General features: G+C 40.4%; 1 protein-coding gene across 1 annotated transcript in view; it reads right to left on the bottom strand.

Moving 5' to 3' along the window:
* LOC126161816 (ubiquitin conjugation factor E4 B) overlaps nucleotides 1–18341 on the bottom strand; it is a 288976-nt gene that overhangs the window by 246945 nt on the left and 23690 nt on the right. Inside the window, exons 4-5 of the mRNA XM_049917917.1 lie at nucleotides 14505–14692; nucleotides 6107–6259 (exon numbers count right to left, since the gene is read on the bottom strand). Coding sequence (XP_049773874.1) covers nucleotides 6107–6259; nucleotides 14505–14692 — 341 coding nt within the window. The remainder of the gene's footprint in view (nucleotides 1–6106; nucleotides 6260–14504; nucleotides 14693–18341) is intronic.

Below are 18341 nucleotides of genomic sequence, written 5' to 3'. Positions count from 1 at the left end.
TCGCTCCCCACACCATGATGCCGGGTGTTGGCCCTGTGTGCCTCGGTCGTATGCAGTCCTGATTGTGGCGCTCACCTGCACGGCGCCAAACACGCATACGACCATCATTGGCACCAAGGCAGAAGCGACTCTCATCGCTGAAGACGACACGTCTCCATTCGTCCCTCCATTCACGTCTGTCGCGACACCACTGGAGGCGGGCTGCACGATGTTGGGGCGTGAGCGGAAGACGGCCTAACGGTGTGCGGGTCCGTAGCCCAGCTTCATGGAGACGGTTGCGAATGGTCCTCGCCGATACCCCAGGAGCAACAGTGTCCCTAATTTGCTGGGAAGTGGCGGTGCGGTCCCCTACGGCACTGCGTAGGATCCTACGGTCTTGGCGTGCATCCGTGCGTCGCTGCGGTCCGGTCCCAGGTCGACGGGCACGTGCACCTTCCGCCGACCACTGGCGACAACATCGATGTACTGTGGAGACCTCACGCCCCACGTGTTGAGCAATTCGGCGGTAACCCGGCCTCCCGCTTGCCCACTATACGCCCTCGCTCAAAGTCCGTCAACTGCACATACGGTTCACGTCCACGCTGTCGTGGCATTCTACCAGTGTTAAAGACTGCGATGGAGCTCCGTATGCCACAGCAAACTGGCTGACACTGACGGCGGCGGTGCACAAATGCTGCGCAGCTAGCGCCATTCGACGGCCAACACCGCGGTTCCTGGTGTGTCCGCTGTGCCGTGCGTGTGATCATTGCTTGTACAGTCCTCTCGCAGTGTCCGGAGCAAGTATGGTGGGTCTGACACACCGGTGTCAATGTGTTCTTTTTTCCATTTCCAGGAGTGTATTTAATCAATTGAACATCTCAATCTATCGATTAACAAACAAGATGAAATAGTCTATTTATATTGACAGTGCAATGGTGTCAAAAATGTAATTTTCATTACAAGATGTACTTTTTCCTGAATGGTAATTGTCATACAAACATTTAAAACATAAAAGACTTACTGCACTACAGACAAAATAATGCAAATAAAGATTTATATAAAAGAAGGTTGGTTAGTTGATTTGGGGGACCAAACACTGGTCCCATAGGATTAGGGAAGGGATGATTCCTCTTAAAGGGCACGGGTGATTTCCTTCCCCCACACACTTTCAAAGGAACCATGCCGGCATTTGCCTAAAGCAATTTATAGAAATTACGGAAAATCTATGTTGTCCTCCCAAATGCAAGTCCAGTGGGCTAACCACTGTGCCACCTCGCTCAGTACGGAAGAAGGGATTATAAGTAAAACCAAAACTCAACCACAATGAGGAACAGAAATAACAAATGCAATAACATGGACGAAAATACAGGACAACAAAAGAGAAGAAATTAAATCAATGTTGATAAATGGAAAGAATTAAAAGCACACACAAAAAGATTCGAAGAGGAAAAGAATTACAGGAAGAAAAAATGAGAGCAACTGAAAAAGTTAATATGGTGATCAAAATAATGACACAAAGGAAAATAATTTAAAGTCACACTAAAACCAATTAACTGGAAAAAAAATGATCAAAGTCATTTTGATAAAAATTCAAAAATAAAAACAGTTCAAAGAACTTGGTGAGAATCGAAATCACAAACTCTTATGTATGAGGCTTGTACTATGATCATTACACCATGCAAGCAATCTGTTTAATGTTTCTTTTTTAAATCTGTAGACCACCTTATGAAATTCTGACTTTTTTTGTCCCGCTCGCATATGAGGGCCACCAGGGTGAATGGCAGCAGGGTGTGACACCTGGGACCGTAACATACGTCCCATATACCGTATTTACTCGAATCTAAGCCGCACTTGATTCTAAGCCGCACCTGAAAAATGGGACTCGAAATCTAGAAAATAATTTTCCCGAATCTAAGCCGCACCTGAAATTTGAGACTCGAAATTCAAGGGGAGAAAAATGTTTTAGGCCGCACCTCCAAATCGAAACACAGTTGGTCCATTGTAATATGAGACACAGTTTAGGTCGAATGAATGACGATACAGGTACAGTAGTTTGCTTCGAGTCGTAAGCTTAGCAGTTGAGCTTTACCAGGTAGCCATTGCTATGCGTCAGACGCTCCATCCGTATTTATACGGGTACCCTTCCTTTTTCATGTGCTTCGTCTGGTTTGAATTGATTGCTTATTTTTCTTTGATCTGGTAAGTGCCGTTCTCTTTGTTATAGGTGTTTACGTCACTCTAAGCTGAAAATGCATTATTGTACTGTGTCATGCATTGTTTGTCGCATTCTGATAACTGGTGTTTACAGCCTGTCGGCGCTCGCAGCATGGCTTGCTTTTGTGCACGCTACCGCCGCTTACTACTAAAAAAAAAAAAAAAAAAATCGTCTCATTAGCAAAACAATGGCAAGAGACTGCTATTTGTTGTTAAACTGCTGCTTTCTTTGATAATGATCAACAAGAACCAAATAATAGACTGTGGATGATAGAAGATGTTCTGAACGAGAGTTTAGCGAAAATTTTTCTCCGTTTGAAAATCTTTGGACGCCTCTTTAGTACATTACATTCTGCACAGAAATTAGAGTCATCTTAGATTTAAAAATCTAGTCAAGTGCCATGCTTCATTTCTGACTGTATCACTATTAGGCATAAGAATAATACAAATATAAACATGACATGATATGTATATTCTTCCGCGTTTGCTGTTGTCTCACTCTAGTTTCGTACTTTATTAATTCTTATGGTGAAGAGAATACTACATGTGATTCACAATTCATAAAAGTTCCTATTAGCAACCATCTCTTCTCACAGGTAGGAAAAAATTCAGAATGTAGAGTTGGCCAAATTGACAAACATCCCAAACAGTTTTGCCAGTTGGATTTTTGTAGTACATTGAAATGCTGCTACGTTCGAAGATGAACAACACACAATTTGTATTTACTTCGTTGGATAATGTATGAAAAAGCAGTGGTCGAAACTCGGGGCGGAGAAAAAAGCTCGTCTTCCACCTTTTCTTAAATTTGTTTACTGACGCAGAGGTTTTGGCGCCAGTATTTATCTGTGTGCCTGCAAAGCATGCCAGTGTAGCGCTACATATATTCGGTGGCAGAAGTTAGTAGTGGCGGCACCTACCAACATTTTTCAGAACTTCCGCTTACTTTGCACTCGATTCTAAGCCGCAGACGGTTTTTTGGATTACGAAAACTGGAAAAAAGTGTGGCTTAGATTCGAGTAAATACGGTAGGTGATATCAAGAAGCTGACACCACCTCTAGGGACCTCTCCTTGTGAGTGTCTCTCGTTCTGTCATCTTGCTAGTTGGACAGTTTTCTTCTTGATGCTGTGTTCAGCCAGGGTTCTCCCATTCCTGCCAGCATCATCAAATAGTGGCATAACTCTAATTCAAATGTTAAGTGGTTTGCCAATTACTCCAACTGCCTTCTTTGAACCCAGCTATATGTCCTGTCTTGGACACATCCTCCCTCATGTGCTGAAATCCGCGTACATTGTTCACGGGCCTTTCTGCAAGGCACAGTTACTGTCCAGCTAAGTGCACACATTGAAAAATCGCAAAGACTTTATGCCTTAGTATCAACATGTCCCTTGTTCATTACCCTTGCTAGCTGTGCGGGGAAACTGTGTTACTGCATCACACATTCATCCATCGGCTGGAAAAGCTCACAGTTTTCAGTTTATACCTGTATAAATATCAATTTGTGACCAGTTTTCATAACTCCTTCATGGAGTGTGTATGTGTGGTTTCTTTTTTTCTTTTTCTTGTTAAGAGTATTTGTTACATTTTAATAATGCAAAGGAAACTACGTTAGTTCCACAATGCAGTTCTATTTACTGAAATAATGTCTTGTACTTAACACCCCTTCCCTTTCGCTTAAATCAAAAATCAAATTATTTACTTCCAAATTATTTACTTTCAGAGCCGAGCACATCATCTTGCATAACTGCAGGAGCCCTACATTTCCAGAAAAATAACCATTCATTCAAGTGATTCTACTTTAGTTGGAACATGACAAATTCAACTGAGGTGAGATCAGAAGAATGGAGAGGGTGCTCACTGCAGTTAACTGGTCAGTAAAAGTTTCTGAGCAATTTACTGAGGAGTTGTCTCAATGAAAGAACAAAATGCTTTTTCTCAGTGTCCATTATAATTATCCGGGCTGTTATGTCGTGGTTGGTTGATGAATTCTGTGTCAATTCTCAACATTTCGACTCCGACTGCGGGAGACATCTTCAAGGGGGTCCGTAGCTCAATGGAAGGTCCAACACACCCACTGGCTCGCTACTGACTGCCGCTAAATTCCGTGTCTGCATGCTCCTGTGCCGCGGTGTGATGTCACGTGTTTTGAAAACGTTCAGTGCAATTGGCTGCTGTCCGTCGCCGTTGATTGCCGTTGCCATCACCCAGTAGTGGACGGGCGGTACACATCTTCTTTAACACCGGCATCCATATACCGTTTAATTTCACGCCCTCCTCCTTTTGATTGAAATTATTAGGGTGTTTAGCGATTTAGATTGCCTCCCTGTAGAGCCTTTCGTAATATCCGCTTGTGGCCGCTAGTACTTGCGTCTCCTCGAAACGAATATTGTGGTTCCCTGGCTGGAAAGCATGCTCCGCAACAGCTGATCGTTCCATTTCTCCTCTTCTACAATTGCCCTTGTGCTCTTCCAAACGTTTAGAAACAGTTCTTTTAGTGGTACCCACATAAACATCTCCACAGCTGCATCGGATCCTATACACTCCAGCTTTTTCCAACGGTTTGCGAGCGTCCTTGGCAGGCTTAAGGTATTCCTGTATCTTCCTGGTGGGCTTGTAAATTACAGTAATATTCCGCTTCGTCAAGATCCTCCCTATTCTTTCCATTACATTTTTAACAAACGGCAGGAAAGCCTTAGATTTTGCAGTAGCCTGTACGTCACTATGATTTCTGCATGGCTGCCTCAATGCACGTTTTATTTCGGCGGATGAATATCAGTTCTTCATTAGTGCATTGCGGATATGTTCCATCTCAGTGTCAAGCAACTCAGGTTCACAAATATTTCTAGCTCTGTCCGCTAACGTCTCGATAACAGACCGCTTCTGTTGTGGGTGGTAGTTCAAATCCCGGTGCAAATAACGGTCCGTGTGCGTGGATTTGCGGTATACTGAGTGGCCGAAACTACCATTTTCGTTTCTAAAAACAAGCACATCGAGGAAATGTAATTTGCCACCATCTACCTCCTCCTCCATTGTAAACTGAATTCTCGAGTTTATACTATTCAGATGTTCATGGAACCGGCATAGTTCCTCCCTGCCATGTCTCCGCAGCACAAACGTGTCATCCACATATCGGAACCATACATTTGGTTTTTTGCTGGCAGTACCTAAGGCCTGTTCTTTGAATTTCTCCATAAAGATGTTTGAAATTACGTGACTTAGGGGGGCTTCCCATAGCCATGCCATCTGTTTGCTCATAAAACTGTTCATTCCGCTCGAAGTATGTGGTCATCAAACAACACTTAAACAGTTCTGAAATATCGGCAGGACCAATTTCAGTTTTATACACAAAAGTGGAACTGCTGACCTACTGGCTTCCAGCTGTATTGTTTCTATCAATTATAGAAAATTGTTAACTGCAACTGTTGAGAGAAAGGAGGCTTTCTTTAATCTTACATTACACAACCCACCTGTCTTCCATTGAGTGTTCCATATTCTTTCTTGTGAGCAATGAAGAAGATTGACCTGAATGAAGACTATGACTCAGACTTGTTACTCCTTCAGAACCCTACAGAAGAGCTGCTTAAGTAATGTCATGTGGACAGTCTTCTCCAATCACTCTAGAAATTTCCTTGAAGTACAAAACTGTTAGCCCTCAAAGCACATCATAACACACAAGATTGCTTGAAACTTCCTTCACTGTGACGTTCCTTCACTGTGACGTCACTTGGTGTTAATGATTAACAGTTATGGTACAGTTGAAAGGAGATACAATCTTGCTAGGTAGCAAATATCAACAATTGGAAATAAACAAATAAAAACTGAATAAGTGCCAATTTATTACAGCACAACATAACTGTCCCCAATTAAAAGTAACACAATTACTGAGAAGCATTGACAACTGCAATTCAGCTAACCTGGACATTGATATTGTCAACCTCTTCAATGGCAGCTGCTGTTTCAGGAAGATAAATGGCCTTGTCAGTCTTCTCCTTCCATGATACACACAATACTCTTGACACAGTAGCATGAACTTGATCATCTGTTATGTCATTACAGGAGCTAGATGTCTGGAATATAAACCAAAAGAAAAGAAAACTGAATAACATGTAGATCTCAGAATTATACAAACACAATGTGATACAAATTTCCTGACAGTTTGTAACTACATGCCAGACCACAGTTCAAATTAGGACATTTGACATTTACACTCTCAACCAAAACAAATGGCTCTGAGCACTATGGGACTTAACCTCTGAGGTCATCAGTCCCCTAGAACTTAGAACTACTTAAACCTAACTGACCTAAGGACATCACACACATCCATGCCCAAGGCAGGATTCTAATCTGTGACCGTAGCGGTCGCGCGGTTCCAGAATGTAGCGCCTAGAACCGCTCGGCCACTCCGGCCGGCCACTCTTAACCAGTGCGAATTCATCCTCAGAGTCCATGTGTCACTTGTGCTTAAAGGTGACTGTCCTTGTAGAGGGTGTGATTTAGTAGAAAGACAATGTGTCTTACCATAAGATTATAAATGTTTGCAAATGCTGGAAGAGAATAGAAAGACAGTATTTTCCTTGGCTCCAAATTATCCATATCTTAACACCTCATAATATCTGTGGATTCAGTCGTATCATTTACTGTGAAAATTTCCCACCATGCATTCCCAACAAGATGCATAAAGCACTGCTCTTAACATGGCTCTAAATATTTCCTCAGCCCTATCACACCAAACTGACACAGTTTCAATTCATACAGCTGCTATGCGTGCTGCAAAATGCGGTTACTCTAAATGGATACTGGCAACTGATTACAATAAAACTGTGTGTGTGTGTGTGTGTGTGTGTGTGTGTGTGTGTGTGTGTGTGCGCGTGTGTGTGTGTGTTTTTGTAGTTTTTGTTAAGACGGCATTAAATTTATACAAGACACTGACAGGCAGAACCAACTACACCAGGAGAGGAACAGTTACATTAAAAACATCCACTGAACTCCATCCTACAGTACTCTGATGTTGTTTTTATCAAATACTGCCAATAAATCATTTATGTAACTTTACTCATAACGCTCTGCTGGTTATGTAAGGGCATTGTCAAAACACATTTAACATAAACATTAGAATTAGGTAGAATTTAAATCACTGAGTCCAAATATTCTGACAAATTGTAGAAGGAATGGATAATGAGGGTATTCTTTTACTTTGTTTTTGTATGCCTGAAGATTTTCAATTTCATGTCTTTTGTCTGCTGGTATCCTGTAATAGACTTTTGCCCCAGCACATAACTGATGAGCCAAAACATTATGACCACTTGCTTGATAGTGTGTTGGGCCACCTTTGAATGCAATACACCAGATAATCAATTGCATGGATTCAACAACATCTTAATAAGTTTCCAGAGGTGCATGGTACCAGACAGAAAATAAGCACAGGTCATGCAATTTTGTAAATTACGGGCTGGTGGGTTGCTGGGCCAGATGATGTAACAGTATGTTTCATCAGGCACACATCAGGCGAATCAGGTGGCCAAGGCACCACTGTGAGTCGACTGCCATGTTTCCCAAACACGATACCACAATTATAGTTTTGCAACATGGACACTTATCTTAACTTATCCTGATGGAAAATGCCATCACCTTCAGGGAACACATCAAACGTAAAGGGATAGAAATAGGTCTGCAATTAATATTCACTTCGTCCACACCTGTCATGGTGCCTTAGACTACTATCATATGTCTTATGGAAGCCTATGAGAATGTCCCCCACTGCATAATACTGTCCCCATTGTCCTCCATCCATGGCTTGTTGCATGCTGCACATTCTGAGCAGCCGTTCAACTGCATGATGGCGTATCTGTCCTGTGACATCAATACCGTGTAACAAGAAATGTGAATCACTTGATCAGGTGTCACTTTTCCACTGATTCACAGTATAACCTCAATGATCCTGTACCAAATGCAACCATAATTGATGATGTCTTAAGGTCAACTTGGGAACAAATGGAGGCTTGTCTTTTGCAGACACCCATATTCAACAATTTGTGCCGAGTGAAGTGCTCCACACGACTTGTGCCTGCACCAGCGTTGTATTCTGTAGTCAGATCTGCCACAGCCTGTTGCCCATCCTGCTTTACAGAGTGGGCTCTGTGATCAGGCAAGGATGTCGAACATCTGACTGCCTACTGGTGATTTCACTGTCCTTCAAGCGCTCTGCAGAAATGCTCATGAGAGTAGCACACTTATAGCTCACTAGCTTCACCATAGCACTTTGGATTTTGTAAAGCCTTCTCTCATGAACCATGGATCTCGCTGTTAGTGGAGAGGCTTGCGTGCCTCAGAAATATGGATAGCTGTACCATAGAGCAATAGAGGGGTATCTGTTGAGAGGCCAGACAAACCTGAAGAGGGGCAGCAGCCTTTTCAGTAGTTGCAGGGGCAACAGTCTGGATAATTGACTGATCTGACCTTGTAACATTAAACAAAACAGCTTTGTTGTGCTGGTACTGCAAACGGCTGAAAGCAAGTAAAAACTAAAGCTGTAATTTTTCCCGAGGGCATGCAGCTTCACTGTAAGGTTAAATGATAATGGTGTCCTCTTGAGTAAAATATTCCGGAGGTAAAACAGTGCCCCATTCAGATCTCCAGGCGGGAACTACACCAGAGGACGTCATTATCAGGAGAAAGAAAACTGGTGTTCTACAGATGGGAGCATGGAATGTCAGATCCCTTAATTGGGTAGGTAGGTTAGAAAATTTAAAACGGGAAATGGATAGGTTAAAGCTACATATAGCGGGAATCAGTAAGTCCGGTGGCAAAAGGAACAGAACTTCTGGTAAGGTGTACAGGGTTATAAACACAAAATCAAATAGGGGTAATGCAGGAGTAGGTTTAATAATGAATAGAAACATAGGAATGCAGATAAGCTGCCATAAACAGCATTGTGAATGCATTATTATAGCCAAGATAGACATGAGGCCCACACCTACCACAAATTTAATAGTCATGGGGGACTGGAACTCAACTGGAGAAAAGTAGTACGTGAATATGGTCTGGAGGTAAGGAATGAAAGAGGAAGTTGTGTGGTAGAGTTGTGCACAGAGCATAACTTAATCACAGCTACCATTTGGTTTGAATCATGAAAGAAGGTTGCATATGTGGAAGAGGCCTGGAGACACTTAAAGGTTTCAGGTAGATTATAAACACATCAAAAAAAGTTTTGCCTCACCCCGGTTCCCACAACTCCTGAAGATAGACATTGATTGTGGATATTATATCGCAGGCACAGTCCCTTTGACAGTTTAGAGGTGTCACTAAATCTGCCCGAAGATGTAAACAACCATGCATGAGCAGCACCTGTTATATGGAGGAGGTCCAACAGCTGATTACTTCCAGTCATTCCGCCAGGAAGGAGGTACACGGTTCGTGTTGTCTGTAGTTAAACCATGCCTAGACTGTCAATACCATAGTTCAATTGCGTCCCCATTGTTACTTTGTACCAGAAAGGGCTCTCAACACAGGAAGTGTCCAGGTGTCTCAGAGTGAACCAATTACATCACTTATAATGTTTTCTCCATAAACTGCACAGATCTCATAATGAATATCGATCGCTTTTAGGCCTTTAGCACTAAGAAATCTTATACCAGCGAGTACTTCAAAGTCGGCAGGACTCACGATTATCTGAGGCATTTTAAACACTCAGTACACAACGTAAACAAGGAAGAATCAGACTTTAATGGCGTCAGTCTGTAGATTAAGGTACACACTTTCATGTAAAAATAAAATTATTGATATATCTTAGCACATCTTTTTTTAATTTCAAAACGGTACTTACTTAAAAAACACGCCTCGTATAAGATGAACATCAACAAAAGCAAAACGAGGATAATGGAATGCAGTCAAATTAAATCAGCTGATGCTGAGGGAACTAGATTAGACGAGTTTTGCTACTTGGGGAGCAAAATAACTGATGATGGTTGAAGTAGAGAGGATATAAGATGGAAACTGGCTATGGCAAGGAAAACGCTTCTGAAGAAGAGAAATTTGTTAACACAGAGTATAGATTCAAGTGTCAGCAAGTCTTTTCTGAAAGTATTTGTATGGAGTGTAGCCATGTATGGAAGTGAAACATGGACGATAAATATTTTAGACAAGAAGAGAATAGCAGCTTCTTTGGTGCTAGAGACGAATGCTGAAGATTAGATGGGTAGATCACATAGCTAATGGGGATGTACTGAATAGAATTGGCGAGAAGAGGAATTTGTGGCACAACTTGCCTACAGGATGGGATCAGTTGGTAGGACATGTTCTGAGGCATCAAGGGATCACCAATTTAGTATTGGAGGGTGAAAATAATAGAGGGAGACCAAGAGATGAATACACTGAGCAGATGCAGAAGGATGTAGGTTGCAGTAGTTATTCGGAGATGAAGAGGCTTGCACAGGATAGAGTAGCATGGAGAGCTGCATCAAACCAGTTTCTGGAGTGGACACCACAACAATAATAATGAATGATTCCTCACGTTTCTTCTCTGCTTACGTTCTTTCCTTACTGTGTCACGTGCCTGCACTACCACCAAGTGGCATTACATCTCACAGTGGGCAGTAGTCATAATGTTTTGAGTCAACAGTGTAGATATCTATTCTGAATCCTGGATAGGGATGCACACTGTGTGGAAATTCCTTTCACTTCCAGTATTGTGTCTGCAGCTCGTCGTCTTGCGGTAGCGTTCTCGCTTCCTGTGCACGGGGTCCCAGGTTCGATTCCCGGCGGGGTCAGGGATTTTCCCTGCCTCGAGATGATTGGGTGTTGTTGTGCTGTCATCATTATCATCATTCATCCCCATTACAGTTGGAGGAAGGCAATGGCCAACCACCTACGCTACGACCTTGCCTAGTCGGTGGTGCGGGTCTCCCACATCGTTCCCTACGCTCCTCAGAGTATGGAACCTCATCATCATCATCATCATCATCATCATCATCCAGTATTGAAGTTATGAACTGCATGGTTCATCCTGAACTGGCCCTTGCTGATAATCACAAATACCACTAGGGAGGATATGTATGGGAACTCTTCTTTAGAATAAATACTTATGTGACATTAGCTGCCTTGCACCAGAAGATTATGCCATACAACAGTATTGTGCCAAGGCATGCTAGCAATGCACTCTGCAGGTCAACAGAATGAAAGGGTGCAGTAAGCAGAACTGAGACTTTTTGTTAATTTATCTACATCCCAGTGCGTGATCAATTCGGATGTCAAGCATCAAGAGGGTGGGGCGTGCAGGTGAGGCACTTCTAAATCAGTGCAAAACTTTAGTGCTTAGGTTGTAACATGATCACTTCCACAACATTTACTTCTTTTCGGTGACCTGGTGATTTTTATGATTTGTGTAAGAGATGATTTGGCAATATTGATATCTTCAGGTGGCATATGCAGTTCCTCTCTAATGAAGTGTAATGGGTCTGCATTCATGTCTATTTTCATCTCAAACTGAATAAAAAATTTATATTGAGAAAACTATTTTAGAAAGAAATGTTAGACGCCTTTGTCACAAATTTGAAGAATAAGAACTCTGGTTTTGTGCATCCTACATATCAAATGCTAATAGTACTAATTTTGGAAAAACCTGCATGCTGAAAGAAAGCAACATCCACAGGAGAAAAGTTTAGCACATGTCTGGTGTCTGGACTTACACAGTCCCACTCCATTATGTCTTTGGATAAAGTTGAATGGTTTATTTTTACCTCAATCATACGACTGTCTTTCAGAAGGCTTCAGATCACTCATTAAAAAGTCCATGTTCTGTGCAAAACATTTCAGGGTAGGTTCACTGAAGTTGGAAGAAAAAATTTATTTTCTCATCTTTTCTGATTTATGGGTACTGACTTCCTTCTCGATACTTGGTTCAGACTGTGTGAAATCTGAATCACTGGCAGCCACATTTTGAACTTGCCCTAACGCAGAAACACAGATACTTCACATCCTACTTGGTACGATGCACATATTTCAAGCATTAGACTGTGAATTCTTCTGTTAGTGGAAGGTGTATTACAGGACGAAGGGATAATTGTAGACTGCAGTTTCAAACCTACCACTATGATGTTACCAATCCCTGGTATACCATGGCAAAATTTTCATATATCCACAAATATTACGAGGACACGCACAATTAAAATGAGTTTCTGAACAGAAATTTTGTAAAATGGTTTGTTCATTAATATTTGAAACTGACAATTTGTTATTTTTTTTAACATTTATACTGGATTGTTTCCATATTTCGGCATGAGAGATCTTTGCCACAATTTGTAAAAGTATTTAAGACATTCTGTGCAGATCAAGTGGTAATCTTAAGTTTTTCCACTACTTAGCACATCTAGTTAATTAGATTTAACACAGTCATAAGATACTGTTCTCCGACGTCTGTTCAAAAAATTCCAGAACATTCATAATTTTACACCAATAGTGTGTTGGAACGAAATGTGGTTAGCATCCATGCACATGCCTGTGTTTAATATGTAACTGGCGGAAGCTTCACCGTTGTATGTCTGTTATTTATTGTTCAGTGCTGTAAGTGCTATATTGAGTAGAATGTTGTGTTGCACATTTTGCAAATTTCGAGACGACAGAGGTGGAGGAGCAATGCATCAGTATTAAATTTTCATGAAACTCAAGGAAACCTTTACAGAGACATACCTAATTATGCAGGAAGCCTACAAAGATCAGTGCTTAAGCTGTACTCGGTGTTAAAAATGGTTCACACGGTTGAAAAATGGCCGGATGGAAGTTAAGGATGACCATCATTCAGAAAACCCTTCAATGTCTACTGACGACGCCAATGTCAGCAACATCAATGAAACTGTGCATGCCAATCCAAGATTGACTCTCTGAAAGATTGCAGAAGAATGAAACATTTCAGTTGGATCATGTCATTTAATCCTGACACAGCATCTCAGAATGAATCATGTTGCCACAAGGTCATCCCATGGCTCACGAATCAAGGCCAGAAAGACATTCGCCTCACAATCTGTGAAGAGTTTTGGATCACACAAATAAGAATGAAATGTTCCTTTAGACAATCATAACTGGTGATGAGACATGGGTCTACAGTTATGATGTTGAGACCAAGGTTCAATATTTACAATGGGTCGGGAAATGTTCTCCAACACCAAAAACATCTTGTCAGGTCAGGTCAAATGTCAAAGCCACTCTGATGGGTTTCTCCGACGTTGAAGGATTAGTTCCTCACGAATTTGTGCCACAGGGACAAGCTGTTAATCGGTGGTACTATCAGGATGCGTTGTGATGCCTGCGAGAAAATGTGAGAAGGATATTGCCTGAAATGTGGCGAGACAATTCATGGCTCTTGCATCACGATAACATGCCCACACATTCATCCCTGTTAGTGCGTGACTAATGAACTAAAATCCAAATCAGTTTGTGGTCTCACCCTCCGTACTCTCCAGACCCCATGGGAAAAGCAGATGGGAGGCTTCGGTTTGTTGTTCCCCAATCAGGGAAGTGCAATCAGTCTAGAAAAGGGACTGCTAACAAATCACAAGTGCAACCCATCCTAGAATATTGCACAAGTGTGTGGGTGCCATACCAGATAGGACTAACAGGAGATATGAAGGTATACAGAGAAGGGCAGCATGTAGGTCACAGATTTGTTTAATCTGTGGAAGAGTGTCACAGAGATACTGAAGGAACTGAAGTGGCAAGGTCTTGAAGACAGACTTAAACTATCCTAAGAAAGTCTATTATCAAAGTTTCAAGAACTGGCTTTAAATAATTACTCTAGGGATATACTACAATCCCCTATGTATCGCTCACATAGGGATTGTGAATATAATAATTACTACAGGCACAGAGGCACTCACATAATCATTCTTCCTGCTTGCCATACATGAACGGAACAGGAAGAAACCCCAATAACTGGTACAAAGGGGTGTGCCCTCTGCCATGCACCTCATGGTGGTTTGCAAAGTATAGGTGTACATGTACATACAGATGTAGATGTAGACATGACCCCTGCAGACCTTTTTTTTATATCCAAAGTTGAAAACTCCTTTGAAAGGATGAAGATTTGCAACGCTGGATGAGAGAGAAGAAAATTCACAGAGGGCGCTTCGCGCGATCCAGCCAGAGACTGCTTTTGATTCCAGAAGTGGAAGCGGTGTATCAATGGTGGAGGAGAGTATTTCAGAGGAGTCCATGCACAGTAAGTAAATGGTTAGGACAAAAAAACTTTGTGGATAAAGTGCTGGAATTTTCTGACATTGTAAGATGAATGCAATAAACAACTTCAAGTATCTGTTATCTTACCCGGTGCCTCAGGCCTGTGCCTTCACGTGAATCTTCTACCTCCATGTTCTCAATGCCAGAGTCTACATCCATCTGTGAAGTAGAAGCACTTTTTTCACATGGTAGCATTTCGTCAACCTCCATCTGGGAAGATGTGTCAGTGCTCTGAGAATCACTTTTCTGTGTAGTTAGAACTGGTGGTGTCTTTGCTGTAAAGAAAAGTAGAGGCATTATTACGTACAATTGAAGATCTCAAATAAAATATTTTACCAACATATTTAAACACAAGCAAATCACTCTTGCGATCAGCAGTCTATCTTTGTTACATAAATTGTGTGTGTGTGTGTCAAGAACAATCCCTTTTGAATATTTCCAGCAATGGGAAACTCTTCACAGAAGTTTTGTTTTATGATAGTACATATGTAATTATTAGAATCAATAACAATAAATGAAAAACCTGAGAAACAAAAGGTACAATAGAGTTACTGCTTGGCACACATTCTGTAAAAAGTTTTTCACGTTTCTTTTGTATTAATTTTTGTCCAATTTAACCACTGAGTCATCTCTAGGCACTGTTACTTTCATCATACATTGAGTGACTTTGGGTGCTTCGTCTGACTTTACCTCCACAATGCCATGTTTTTCATTAATAACTATGTGTGTTTCTCAGTGAACTTTAGAGAGTACAGATATATTTGAAGAACTCTTGAAAAGTTTGTGCAGGTTTCTCTCAGTTTTTAGTTTTGTGGTATTGCTATCTTAACTGAAAAATGGCATATCTTCACATCATAAGTTTCTATTTATTGTTTACAATTTTTTCTATTATAAAATTCCCTTTGAGCCATCTAATACCATCTCACTGACATTCCTGAGTAATTTTATCCACTGAAGAGACACATTTCACATGACTGTTAAAAATTGCATTTTCCACAAATAGGGCAGTTTTGGTAGAAGTGTCATTATCAAGTGCAAATCACATGTAAATGCATATGTCTACCATAATGCTCTCATGCAAGCATCATGCACAAAATTAGTGACACATGTTACACTTACAGAAACCAGGCAACGAATGTACATGGTTACAGTTGGCAAGCATCAACTGATAAGATTTTAAGGATACAGGGTTCTTATAAATGGTGGAAAAATTGAACTTTTTTATGACTTTATTAAATTCTATAGTCTTTCCTGATTACATTTATATATACATCATAGGGTTTCAAATGAAAAATGACCTATACATACCAAATTTTCGAGTTATGGTCATGTATGGCACTACGACCCCTTTATTTCTGTTACAGAAACCAGTTTTATTTAAAAAAGAACTGTGAACTTTCTGTTTTTAGCAATTATACATACGATACATTGTATATGTTGGAAACAGTACAGGTTTCTAGTGTCTGTAAATGATTATCTTTGCTAGTATTTACTTTTGTTTCACTGAAGCAGTTTGTTCACGTGTTGCTGAATGTTTGTAGCCCAAGTGCTACACATATTTGTGGACGTACATATCCTTTAGTGTGCAATAAATACAAACTATGCCACCCATCAAGAAATTCAATAAAAGGAAATTACGTGGTAACCAGTTCACAAACAAAGCAAGCCACACTGTTGAAGGTAACCTATGTATCAGTTCTTCATAGAAGAAACTCCCACATGGTATGCCTTCTGGTGATTCAAATTTTTGTGTTAACAATGAGGCTGATTGTAGTGGATTTGTTGTTGTTGATGTGGGCATCTTATCTTCTTTGATAACGGCAGTGGTGAAATGTAAACAATGTGATGGTGTAGGCTGTCTGGAAATAACTGAACAACAAAGTAGCAGAGAGGGTTTAGTGTCAAAATTAGTTGTTGTGTGTAGATTCTGCACTAAATCTACCTCGAAAATGACTTCAATCATGTGCATAATTCATATGATGTGAAATTGAAGTTGGTTTATGCAATGCATGCAATAGGAGAAGGAAAAAATGCTGCTCAAACATTTTGTGGTTTGATGGACCTTCCTCCTCCTTCCAGTAGGTTCAGAAAGTACATAAAAATAATTTTAGGTGCCTTGGTGGTTGTGTCTAAAGCATCTATAAAACATGCAGTAGAGGAAACTGTAAATATTAATGGAACCAGGGACATTGCTGTTGCACTTGATGGGACATGGCAATGTCGAGGATATCGTTCCTTGAATGGTGGTGTAAGTGCTACTTCTCTGGAGAATGAAAAAATTGTTGACATTGAGTGTACTGCCACACCTGCCATGGTAACACTGAAGGATATATTGAACATCAGTGTTCTACGAATTATGATGGTTACAGTGGAGGTATGGAGTGTGACGGAGCTCAAAATATTTCAGATCTTCGTACATCCATACTTGAAATGGAGGACAGTGGGACGTAAGCTGGTATAAATTTATATTAAAAATGAATAAATTCCTCCAGCTGTATTTAAGGCTGCCAAAATAAAATCGACACCTTAAATACAGCTAGAAGAATTTCTTAATTTTTAATATAAATATTTCAGAGGTCAGTGCCCATTTATAACATAAGATATAAGAAGTACCTATGCGATGGGGGACACTGAAGCTTTCAATAAAATTAATGAGTTCAATGTTTATGGTGATACCTTGGTAACAAAACTGGAGTGTTGTGGACATGTGCAAAAGAGGATGGGTGCTAGATTGAGGAAGCTACGAAGAGAAATGAAAGGAAAGTTGCAATCTGATGGAAAATCTCCGTCTGGCCGAAGCAGATTGACAGAAACTGAAATAGACCTTCTTCAGAGTTATTACGGACTTGCCATTAGACAAATTGCACCTCTGAATGATGTTACAGCAATGAGAAAAGCTGTAAGGGCCACCTACTTTCATACATTGTCCACAGATGACCACCCTGTTCACAGACTTTTCCCTAAAGGAACAGATTCTAGATGTGGTTACCAAAAAGCAAAAGAAAGTGGTCAAATATACCATCATAAGCAATATATTCTTGATGCTATTATGAATTAAATAAAACCAATTTTTAGACACCTGAGTGACCCTGTTTTGCTTAGTAAATGTCTTCATTGGGGTACTCAGAAAACAAATGAAAGTTTCAGCCATTGCATATGGGAAAAATTACCCAAGAATGTTTTTGTAATACTAAATACATTAAAAGTTGGTGTACTAGATGCAGTGATATGTTTCAATGATGGAGTGATAGGAAGGTTGGAAGTCCTGAGAAATTTAGGTATGAAATGTGGCTCTAATATGTAAGATCAATTGCTTGGGTGTGACAGACAACAGGTGTATGAAGCCGAAAGATTTGCTCTTCAAGCCGCCAAAGAAGCAAGAAGTGCTAAAAGGAATGGCAAGAGGAACCTTAAAGATGAAGAAATGCTGCAGGATGAAGACTATACTTTAGGAATGTTCTGAGGCACAGTTTAATTGGACTCATACCTTCATTCACAATTTACCACAAGTTGTATTTTTCAGAATTCAGGTACAAATATTTCCTAAAGTTTACAAAGCATTACTCTAATTTTTTTCCTGTAACTTGCAATAGTCCATATTTATGTAGTAGACCTAAGCTTCATTGCAGAATCAACTAAATTATAGAAAAAAATAACATTTTATTAGGAAAAAATTATAAAAATTAAAATGTAAGATGTCATATTTTTTTATCCTTGTAATATACATAATAGGTGGAATTAGTATCTCAGCCCTCATGTCATGCATATGTGGTAAAAATTAGGTCTCCTTCAAATGTGTAACATTCGATTAAATGGTACCCAATTGAGAGGAAGCATTTGGAAAAAAAAATGCATCAATTTCTTTGTAATTTTTTAATAACCCTAAGCACATTCAAAAATATTCAAAATACTTTTAATTTGTTT

Source organism: Schistocerca cancellata, chromosome 2 (assembly GCF_023864275.1).
Source record: "Schistocerca cancellata isolate TAMUIC-IGC-003103 chromosome 2, iqSchCanc2.1, whole genome shotgun sequence".
NCBI classification, from domain to species: domain Eukaryota; kingdom Metazoa; phylum Arthropoda; class Insecta; order Orthoptera; family Acrididae; genus Schistocerca; species Schistocerca cancellata.
This window is presented reverse-complemented; position numbering and strand designations above follow the sequence as displayed.